Raw genomic sequence first — 12,186 nt, forward strand, 5'->3', positions numbered from 1 at the left:
AACGTGCCTTCATCTATACTAAGGAAGAAAAGTGAAGATTTTTTTAGCACACTGAAGAAAGCACACTGGACCTCCTTAAAGCAGAATAATGTGACTCAATCCCAGTCTTGCACATCCTGCACACAATCAGGCATTTCTCCTAACCAGTGGTATAATCAGGAAGACTAACAGTCTCTCCTAAATCCTGACTGATCTCATCAGACATTGTGTCATTAGCCAAATGATGTTCAATGTTTTCCATCAGCCACAGGATGAAAACCACTGTCATATAGGATCGTTAAACCAAACAAATCTGTCTGCAGAAAGACTTGAAGTTACAACAAATGGCGTAGAGAACACCAACGCTATACGTACTTGAAAACCACAGTACACACACACACAAGCAGGCTTAACGAGACTATATCTTTGATTGAAGGGCAAACTAAATCTATAGGAAGTCTCTGAACAAAAAAAGATCAATTTGTTATTCTTCTCCAAAATAACAATACTTAAAAAACAAAGAAACTCTAAGCTGGTCACACAGGACTATTGCAAGACATTCTAAAACCACAAATGAATATAGATCCAACATCAAAGAATCCTTAAAATAATGAAGAATATGAAGATGGGCTTTAAATACAAGAACGTTTTGCTTTTCTCTTAATATTTACTCTAAGTCTTCTCTCTTTTAGTTGCTAATGTACATAATCATGTAAAATTTTTTACAGCAACCTTGAATGATCACTCCATTGATCAGATTGCACTAGAAAATCCAAGAACAATCATGCTGAATTTAGACAGTTGTGTTATTTGGGATTAAACTTATGATACTGCCGAAGTAGTTTCTATTCCTTCTTCTTTATTGACCACCATGGAACCCTAAGAGATGCCCTGTATAAGTAATAAAGATTTTGGAGTCAATACATGGAAACAAGAAACAAACACAATGTCCCAGTGCATTACAAGAAGCTATTATATTTTTTACACAATGTTCTTCTCAAAGAGTTCACACAGCCTGCTGGATGCATTAATCACTAAAATAACACAAATACGAACTCTTTACCATTCTTCCATGAAAGGTACAGTTGGATTTTGAAATAGATTGTTATAAACTCTGCTACAGAGAAAACCCAGCTTATTTTCTCATAAATAAAATTAAATGAAAAGAATAATTCTGTTGAATGAGCAGGTGCTAGACAGGAGGGATAGTAGAAAGCTGATTTAAATCCATAATTCAGATAATTCCCAAGAGTTACTGTGAAGATAAAAAATGTAAAGTCTAGTCATCCTTCAGAGTTTCAGTTTAAGGTTGGAATACACTTGTTTCTTCAAAGGTTACTGAAAATGCATCTGCATTTTTTCCTGGTGGCAAATGTAATGAGTATCCCTCATAACATAGTTCTGATTCATTTTTCCCACAGCTGCACTGTTTGTTATTGGTTGTACTGTACATTGTTCTGAGAAAACGTTAGTACCTCAAAGTACAATGGTCTGTTACAATTACACAATAAGGCCTCTCTTATTTGTTTACAGTCCAAATACTGTCCAGATAAGTGCTTCTCACAACATTATCCCCATGTTTCTTTCACAGTTTCATTAATCCTGTCAACAAATATGTACAGCCAAAATAGTTTTGAAAAAAAACAAAACCACTTCAGCTTCTGACACAATGGAAGAAAATAAACATAAAATACAATTACTTCGTGGAAGGAAAATATGTTGGTTAATACAGGCAAAAGAAGAAATTCTACTACACCCAAACAAGTGGCAACAGTTTCTGTGGTGCTGTTGCAGATATCACAAGATTCTGAGCAGACAAGAAAGTGGAATTGGTTAGATAGAGGTAATATTTTTCACAGTCCAATAACACAGTGACATGTATGCATATCTCACATTACAAATAATCTTTAAATAACAAGAGGTTATTTGGCAATAGCATAGAGAAAGCACTTACAAAATTAATTTTTTGGGGGGAGGGGGAAGAGGAGAGGGACGAGGGAAGAAGGCGAAGTCAAATTTACCAGGAAGAATTTTCCTAACAGAGCATTAATTAGCATTTACTTTGTCCCTAGCAGTTAGATTCATGGAAAGAAAAAAGCCAAAATTTGTGAATAGTATTATTAAATATTTAAGTTAAAATAATATGAAATATATTATTAATATTAGTTACTTCTAATATTTTAGATTAGCTCCCTAAATTCTGTCCATGTCAGTGTGCAATTCCAGTTTGGATATCTGGACAAAAATGTCAATATCAGGAGCCAGATTGGATTTTTTACTATCAGCACCATCTAAAAGGATGCTCTGCATGCATGTTGAACCACAACATTATAAAGCTTATGAAGAAAACAAGAGAGTACTGTATGTCCCAGATGCTTGGCAATCAAATAATACAAAGAATAAAACAATAAATTTCATGGTGCTACTGAGGGATTGTTCAAAGACTGATAACAATATCAAGAAATATTGAGCAGTTTGCCCAGGTGAACTTCATGAGGTTCAACAAAGCCAGGTGAGAAGTCTTGCATCTGGGTCCAAGGCAAACCTCACTTATCAATACAAACTGGGGATGTAAAGATAGAGCACAGCCCTGCTGAAGGGGACTTGGGGGTACTAGTGGATGACAGCTGAACATGAGCCAGCAGTGTGCTCTCGCAGCCCAGAAAGCCAACCATATTCTGGGCTGCATCAAAAGAAAAGTGGTCAGCCAAGCAAGGGAGATGCCCCTGCCCCTCTGCTCTGCACTGGTGAGGTCTCACGTGAAGTGCAGCATCCAGATGTGGAGTCCTCAGTACAGGAGAGACACAGACCTGCTGGAGTGCATCCAGAGGAGGGCCACAAAAATGATCCAAGGAATGAAACACCTCCCCTACAAAGACAGGCAGAGAGCTGGAGCTGTTCAGCCTGGAGAAGAGAAGGCTTCAGGGAGACCTGATAGCAGAATTTCAGTATCTGCTGTAAAAAAAAGGGGGCTGTAAGAAAGAATGGCAACATACTCTTTAGCAGAGTCTGTTATAATAGACCAAGGTGAAATGGTTTCAAACTAAAAGAGGGGAGATTTTGATTGGACATAAGGAAGATGTTTTTCACAATAAGGGTGATGAGGCACTGGAACAGGTTGCCCAGAGAGGTAGTGGATGACAGTTCAAGGTCAGGCTGGATGGAGCTCTGAGCAACCTGATCCAGCTGTAGGCATCCCTGTTCATGGCAGATGCATTGGACAACATGACCTTTAAGAGTCACTTCCAACTCAAAAGATGCTATGACCCTATAAGTAATTTTTTTTTTTTTTAAATATTGCTTGTTTTGTATTGTATGAGTATGCATGAGGAATACTCTGAAAGTAATGCCTTCTATTTTACTATGTCAGCTTACAATGCCAGAGACATACAGTGGTGGTATGGCAGTAGAGGCTTAATCTCCACACCAATACTCAGTTACCTTTTGTTGCCATGTGACAGATGGCAGCAGAGGGGCAATCTGACAAAATGGTGTCTGACATGGAAGTGCACATGAAACAAAAATGTTTCACTGAATTCCTTCATGAGGAAAAAATTGCACCCACTGGCATTATTTGACACTTGCTGAACATTTATGGATACAAACAGTGGATGTGAACACAGTGAGGTGGTGGGTGGTGCTTTTCAACAGTGGTGACAGCAACAGTGGGTCACTTTTGCTCGTGTAGATTCTTGTGAGCGGGGCATGCAGGCTCTAGCTGATCTCTGGGAAAAACGCATAGCAAAAGTGGTTACTATGTTAAAAAATAGTGTTTTGTAGCCGAGGATTTGCTCTATCAAATCATGCAATTGTGCTCTTTGTAGCTACTGTAGTTTCCATGAAAATAAATAGGAGTCATTACTTTCAGAGCAACCTACATACTTATTTTGGAATGTTAAAGTCAATTAATATACCTGTTCTCTTATGATGAGGCAGAAAAGAGGCATAAAAATGCAGTAGAGAAGCATATTATTAAGATGGTCGGTAATAAATGGAACTAGGTCCTGAGATCTTTGATCTCCAACTAAATTAAGAGTAGAAATTCTACTTAGAAAACACAGAATTAATTTGTTCATTTGTAGAATTTATGGCCAGGAGAGATTATCAAAGTATCTATTCTGTCTTTAATTATTTTATGAACTATTCTATTCTGCTATGTAAGACTAATTATTTGTATCAAGCTTGATGATTCCTGTAAAAAATATATGAATGCTATACATCTGAACAACAAAACAACAGTTCATTATATGAAAAGAGTTAAAATACAGAGTGGATAAATAAATGGTTCATTACTGGTGTTTCAATTACTCAGCACAGTGTGTACATTTCCATCTTAAATCTAGATTTTGGCATAGTGTGTCAGATGTAGAGCAACACTGACAAGACACTGTCAAAACAACAACCTCGGTAAGATGATGGAGCAGATACTTAGAATAAAAAGAAACATCCATTGAATAATATTATGCATATCCGCAGCATCTACTGCCTCAAACAAAATCACATTAAACATCTATGGGAAGCTTCTGACTTTCATATTCATGGAAATTCTAAAAACACAATGGAAAGTGGTAGGGAAGCAATTACATTTGCATCCTGTTTCTCTAATAATATTTTACAATTCTACATCTCAACGCATCTGACAATTGCTCTACAGTTTTTAGTTATCAGGAGGTTTTTCTTCCACAATAATTGTCTTCTTCTCTCTTCTGCATTTATTAACAGCATGTGCTCTGACTAATTCCAAGTTCATTTATTAAGACTACTGTGTACAGCTCATTATCCAAACATGAGATATTTACAGGTGTTCTGCTACTGAACCCCCTACAGATTCTCACAATTTGGTGAGCCCGGAGACTTCCTCTACAAGAATAGCTACTGAGTTACCTTTCCAATCACACAAGAAACCTCCCTCAGACATGCAGGCATGCATGCTTTCCAACAGGTCCTTATTGACCAAGCTGAAGTTTGCTTATGCACTTTCACCTCTACCGCTAGCCCTCTCTACATTGCTACCCATCCCTTTGGATTCCTGAAGTGTGCCTCCCTGAATCTTCTTCACCATCACCACTGCCACTTTCATATCCTGCCCTTTCTGCCTTCTGTCTCATGGGGAAGCCCAGAGAACATAATCTTTTAAAGGTTGTTTTTAAGCAATTATTATATGGCAGGGAACAACAGACAAAGCTGCTGCATTGTATGTCTGAAGTTCTCTGTTTTCTGTCTCACAACATATAACTCAGGATGACTTTTCTCCTTCTCCAGATTAATGGCATAAAGAAAGTGACAGGTTTATGCTATATTTTTTGTAACTCACAGTCTTCACACAAACAATAAAGGACAGTGAGAGCTCATAATGTGGAAGGAGACATTTGTTGCATGATTCGCGAGATGAGCACTGGGTTAGGACTGGGAAAGACGGAAAGACCAATGAAATTAAAATGTCACCCTAGAGGACCAGATTGTCTTTCTTTTAGCCATTTTTTGATTTCTGAGTATCACTTGCTCATCAGCCTAAATCAGACAGTCGTTTTCTAATTCTCTGGGTATCCAGCTTAAGACTTATGGTCAGTAACAAGTACAATGGACTTTATCTAAATACAGGTCTACGTGAAGTAAATCAGGCATGATATAACTCAAACTGTCTGCCTAAAACTAGCAGGGCACATCAGTAACTGTTACCCCATTATCATCTCTCTTCTCTCAGATATAATATTGGAAGAAACAAAAACTCAGTCTCTCCCAAACCCAGAATTGAAGTATGAAGTATATAAAGAATACTAAGTAAAATATAGCAATGATATCATTCCAAGAGAGGTAAAACAAATGAAATATGATTGTACTATTAAATTTATAAAGCTGCTAAACCAAGCTGCCTAGGAAGACTTCAGAATTTTTTAATTTTTGAATGCTTCTATTTCCCACCACCATTACCCAATACTGTCACTGCATATGATTTCCCATCAAAGAAATAAAAATCCTGAGTATAACCAAAATTTTACTGTTGCTTCTTGCATTGCAACTACAAGCCATCAATACTGTTCAGCTTCTTAAATATACCTCTGCTACAGAGATGCTATAAGGGATCAGTAACCACTCAGCCAAAGAGCTGCAAGGGTCTGTTTTCTACTTCTCCATTTCTTTTCCCATGCAAACAGGAGCTTCTTGTTTCCAGCTTAAGCAAGATAGTAAGCTACATTCAAACAACCGAAAAATAAATGTGCAGAATGGTTGTGGGGTTTTTTAATAGTTACTCATAGCTTTAACAGAACTGTTTTACATACAGTCCCACTTGCAGCCTTTTGGCCTGGCAGCCTCAGCCAGTCACCATGAACATGAGCCAACCACTAGAGGGGAACCTGATGCGTTTTGTCAGAGAATTTTCCAAATTTTTGCTGAAGTACAGAAACATACAGGTCAAGAAGGAACATTAGTTCTGTTCCATGTTCCTATAGTTACAAATGCTTGTGTCCATAATCTGCTCCTATCATTCCAAATTTCATACCCTTTCCCCAGTCCAAAAAGATCTTACTTAGCAAAGCCTCTCAGTGAAATGGTCATGTGAATGACCAAAACATTGTAAAAGCAAAGTATTTTTTCCTAGGCTTGAATAAAAACATCCAAAACATCTTTGCTAATATTTTCTTTGCAAGTCTGCTCAGGAAGACATTTATGAGGGAATGTTTGAGATTAAATTCTAAAATTCTGATGAAGTAGAAGCAAACGAAAACAGAGTATAAATTTTAATAGAAAACAACAGGCTTAACATTAGGCACAAACATCACAACTTGTAATAGTGCAAAGAGTTGCAACTCCAATTTTTACACAGACACTGTGTTTCTCTGCATTGCCAGTTTTTAGTCTAATGGCTCTCTGTGGGACCTCTAACAGCTTCCACTTTCATCAGAAAAAAGAGAAAACATTTCAGAGGATCAGTCCTCTACACTAAGAGCGACACTTTTTTAGTTCCGTTACATATCCAGGGCAGTCATTTTGAAGACAGCTTTAATTATTGAATTCTCTCTTCTCCACTAATTCTATTTTTAAAATACTTTCAACGCATCAGAGTTTCAGACTGAAGGAAACAAAAAGCAAATACAGGCTGTATAACACGCACCTTGTTGCAGAACAAGCAATACAAAATCCAATATTTCATCCTTCACGGGAGACTATGTATTGTTCACTTGGCAATAAAGTGTATAAATTACACTTTGATTTTCTTTTTTCACTTCTCTTTACCATGACTGGTGTGCTGATGTGTCTAGAGAATTTGCCTTTTTGAAGTTTTGCTGACAGCTTTACAGAATCATTTTCTCTGGAGCATCCTTCTGAAACTTGTTTTTTGTAACCCTTTTTATACTGTATCAATTTTGCTACCTCTGCAAAAAATATTACTCGCCTGAGGGTTTTTCTTCTTCCAGTCACGCTGCTAGGGGGCTGATTGTTTCTGATTACTAAAGTCAAAACTCACTGAAAATGAACTATTCAAGCTGAGGAGCATTCCACATGAGCACAGCAGGTTATCCAGTCACCTTACTTGTCATATTATTTAGTAGCATGCCTACTATGGATGGAGATTATAAAATCATTTTTGCTGGCTGCACTGACAACCTACACAGAAAAATAATTCTATTGTTTGAGATTCTGGAAAGGTAACCATAGAATAAAGCGTTTGACTACAGAGTAGAGAACACAGAATAAAATAAACTGATATATATATAGGTGACACATAGTTTGATCTTTAAAAGTGAAGGTATCAGTGCTAGTGTTTCTCACAAGAGTCATTTAACCAATTTTTCTTGTTTTCACTATGCAACTGGAAGAAAAAAGATTATATGCTGAACTTGACAGGAAGACTATTATATTATAAATCCCTTCTACATTTACAACATAAAATTGTATTCATTAGGCATGAAACTATCCATTGCATCATTTATATTATTTTCTCTCCAATGAAGAATTGTTCCTACATTGTACCATCTATTGTTTCTCTGCCTCAGGCAATAGAATTCATCCATTTCCCTGCTGCAGCCTGAATATATGGTGCATATATGGTATGCTGAGGTGTCTGCACTTAAGCCAGCATTACTGATCTGAATGAATTCAAGAGAAAGTATAAAGATGATGAGAAATGTATGTCATAAACTGCCAATTTTATCTTATCTTTCTTGTGCCATTTATCAGAATCTCAGCGTAGGAATGTTTCCCCCACCAACTTCCTTTTTTTTTTTTTCTTCCTCTAAATATTGTAGTTCTGAATTATTTGTTTAAATGTAAAAAATCTTGGAGACTTTCAAACAGAATGTCTGGCTGCTAGCTACTAGCAATTGGTGTGTTTAATAAATTATTCTTTGTATTTAAAGAGTAATGACATTCTTGGGCTGCTGCACAGCGTGGGCTGCATAATGTTAGGCTGGGAAGGGAAGAGATAAAAGCAACTTCTTTCTGTACCACCATGGAGACTGTGCTGCAGAGAAAATCTAACATTGCCTGAGCACTCTGGCTTTGAGATTCCTTCTACGGACACTAATTCAACCCTAACTCAGTGTTATTCAAGGATTACTTCCCTAAACATTCCAGATGTTCTAACCTATTCTTAGAAACCTTCAAAGATGGAAGCACAACAAATTCTTCAGGTGGTCCTTTCCAGAGCTTCTCTATGCCTGGTATAAGGAAGTATAGTTTCATTCAGTACCACTGTGATTAAGACCATTTTTACTCTCTCTCTACATCCATGATATATGGAGATTAACTCATCCCAATCTTTGCTGTGACAAGATTTTACATACCATTGAACACCTCATATCCTCATGCAGTTGTACTACCTCCCAACTAAACAATTCAAACTTTCCAGTACTGTAGCATTAATCATCTGGACTTACACTGACAGGTATTTGGGGGTGTAGTCTGTAGCTGCACGCTGATGTTTAGCCATGGAGAAATGAAAATTGTATATTAATTTGAAGTTCTGTGATTAAATATACTTAAAAAGATAATGTTTATCATACTTGAAAAGCTATAATGTGGCTTTTGATAGGAAAGCTTGAAGCTACCACAAGTTCTATGGCGGAATGTTAAACTGACATAAAAAGAAAAAAATATCCTGAAAAAAAGCTATTAAAAGCCTACCTAGCAGAAATGGATGTTAACCTGATTCAGCAAGGGATCTTACTCATTTCACAGATGAAGTTAAACTGATTGATCATGTATTGTACTGGAGGGAAGAAAGTAGAAAGAATCACATCACAGTCAGAAAAAAGGTAGAAGAGACAGAAAGAAGACTTCCAGTTTGACAAAGATGTTCTGGGTGGTATGCGGGAAAACATGAGCTAGCAAGAGAACATCAAACAAAACAAGCAAGTGGAAAAATATATGGTTGCAGAAAAGCACTCAGAAGCCTATGGAAAGAGTTACGGAAACATCTGCAACCACCTACTATCTTGAAAAGCACAACAATAAATAAATAAAATGAAAACACAAAAACAGACAATAATGAAAAGTTTACCACTGAGAAATAAAAGAAAAAGGTGCAGAAGCAAATGAAAATAAGTGGAAAAAGGTACATACACACGTTTCACAGTCTCATAAATTTCACCTTAAGAAGCAAGAAGGACAAAAAGTACTGCATGTTCTTTTTCATAACGAAGACATTGGACAAAACGCTTCACTCTGAAGCAGCATCTTCCTTCTATCATATGTCATTCCCTGACCGTTCTCCTGAAACTTTTGTGCCTTGAAGGCAATAACATCATCTGTTCCAAACATGAACGACTCATTAAAACCTGCAGGTGAAAACTTGCCTCAATCCACAGAAACAGAGCTGACATTTGATAAACTTCATCAAGTTTTTGAAAGAAAAACGTGTATACAGACAGAGAATATGAAGTTAGCACAGTTTAATAGTGCACATTCATGCGATGCTTACTATGATCCTCAGCACAGCTTGAACATTTCTTGTCACAGAAATGTTTTGATCTTGATGAGGGATGTTCATACTGGAAATAGCGCATGTGGTAAATTGAGACTTGGGCTTGTGTGAACTAATATCAGCATGCACTTATGTTTATGTGCTTTATCTTAGAGTTAATAGAGACAAATAATGATTTGCAAATGAAGAAACAGTGATTACCTCAGAGCAGCAGTTTTCCCATTTCTGTGAGTACATGTAACCTGCCTGGTTTGATACCCAATTTGTATGTCCCAGTATTTGTTGTCCTGTCTATTTTGTCTGTTTCGATTCCTCTTCTTCTTAATTAATTCACGAGCCTCCGGATCCCGAACTGCCTTTTCTCTGTCCTTTTCTCTGTCCTTGCTCTTCCCTCGTTTTCTTGCTTGCCGTATTTGTCTTGAATGGGGCACTGAGCACACGCTCCACGGTCCCACACTTAGGCTATACAGGCTTTCTTCAGCAGCACATGGGCTAGACTGACAGACCTGAAATTCAGTGAGATTTGGGCAAGCAGACCCACCAAACTGTGGTGGGGCCACCACGTGCCGAGTTCGGTGCTGAAGCCCACTGCCACAGGTCTTGGAGCACTCTGTCCAAGGGGCAAACTCAGCCACAATGCAGTCCTGCCGGCACGGGATGAGGCATGCCTGCTCCTGGCGGGGCTTGGGCTCGAAGTACTCGCAGATGACATCCTCAGCAGGCACCCCATTGGACTTCTGGATGCAGGTGATGTCTCTAGTCTGAATGCCATCCTCCCCTCTGAGGCACTCCTGGGGCTTCTCATGGCTGCGGGAGAGGACGGGCCGGCACTGATCCCACGTGCCAATCTGCCAGTCATACAGCTCCTTGTGCCAGTCACAGACACGGAAGCAGCTCTGCTGGTTGTCCGGCCGCTCTGGCTGCTTGCAGTTGGTGGGCAGTGTTGTCCAGCCCTCCACATGGGCACACCACACTGCTCGAGTCTGGATGCCACCTGGGCCACATTCATCTCCCATGCATCTCCCCCACGGACCTGGAAAAGAAGAGAAGACACTGATGTTGCATGCCTAGTTGTTCTTTGACTAGGTGCGAAGCCAAGTTGAGAGAATCAGTTTTGTATTTCCAGTATGTCTAAGAATTTCAGGCTTGGAGAAACACAATACAAATACTGGGTTATTCTTCATCTCTTATGATTATGGATAGATTTCAATTTTTATCCTAGCCAAACTGAACATTTAATTTCAAGAATATACAAAGGAATTAATCTCATTAGAAAACTAAGAACTGAGCTCACAAAGCGTGTCTTTGACTGAGAAAACAGGAGGCAAAGTCTTTGCCTGCAAGGCATGAGTTTAATACTTTCTCTCACTTACATGAAAACTCTTTTTTGGACTGTCTTAGCTTTTGCTTCACGTTTCTATTTTGTAGAAATAGAAACGTACTCTTTGTGCGTTTCTCCTTCTGCTGTACTGTGTTAAATAATTAGAACAAAACTAAACATTTTGGAAAAAAAATAAAGATAATTTCAGGTAGGCCATGTCTATTTTTCCTCTATTATAATTATAAAAGGAATTATAATTATAAAAGGAAAAGAAAAAGGAAAGTTAAGCTCTGAAATGGTTATGTGGAAGAAATGCTTAAGACAGAGACATACCAACTCTCCAAAGAACAGAAGTTATTGCTTTTTTTAAAATCTCTAAGGTCTATGATAAATACCCCACACATTTCTATAATTAGTGACAGCCAGATCAATAAAAATCTATATCCTTGAAAGCTCACAAGACTGCTTTTTCTTTTATTGAAAACAGCAATATTCACCAGGCTCTACTCAAAAAATGCACAAATCATATGACAAATAACTGTATCTTTCTTTTTTTTTTTTTTTAAGGTCCCCCTCATAAAGTTCTAATCTGGAAAGTGGTATTTATACATTGTGCATTGACTTACTGTAAAAAAAGAAAAGCACGAGTAGTTGAGAAAAAAAAAAACAAAACAATTTGACAAAGAAAAACATCCACTTGCAGACAGCTGGCCGCCCCAAATACATTTTCTCTGAGTACGGAGTGCTACTGTTCCATGAAAAATCTAGGTCAGGACATTCAATCTTTATTCATCTAGATGACCCCAGAGACTGTACCAAGACTACTTGTGAGTAAAGTTGTGGGAATTGCAGAGTGGAGACTTCATTATTTTCAAAGCAGGCTAACAGAAGAATTCTGGTGCGGCACACCAGTAAGTTAAATTAATTATGTCTGATAAAAATTATTTAAAGCAGTTTGTCT

General features: G+C 37.8%; 1 protein-coding gene across 1 annotated transcript in view; it reads right to left on the reverse strand.

Annotated features, from left to right (window-relative positions):
- LOC100544134 (thrombospondin type-1 domain-containing protein 7A) overlaps positions 1-12,186 on the reverse strand; it is a 106,562-nt gene that overhangs the window by 71,690 nt on the left and 22,686 nt on the right. Inside the window, exon 2 of the mRNA XM_019616756.2 lies at positions 10,106-10,937. Within this exon, the coding sequence (XP_019472301.1) occupies positions 10,106-10,937 (832 nt within the window). The remainder of the gene's footprint in view (positions 1-10,105; positions 10,938-12,186) is intronic.

This window comes from Meleagris gallopavo, chromosome 6 (assembly GCF_000146605.3).
Source record: "Meleagris gallopavo isolate NT-WF06-2002-E0010 breed Aviagen turkey brand Nicholas breeding stock chromosome 6, Turkey_5.1, whole genome shotgun sequence".
NCBI lineage: Eukaryota > Metazoa > Chordata > Aves > Galliformes > Phasianidae > Meleagris > Meleagris gallopavo.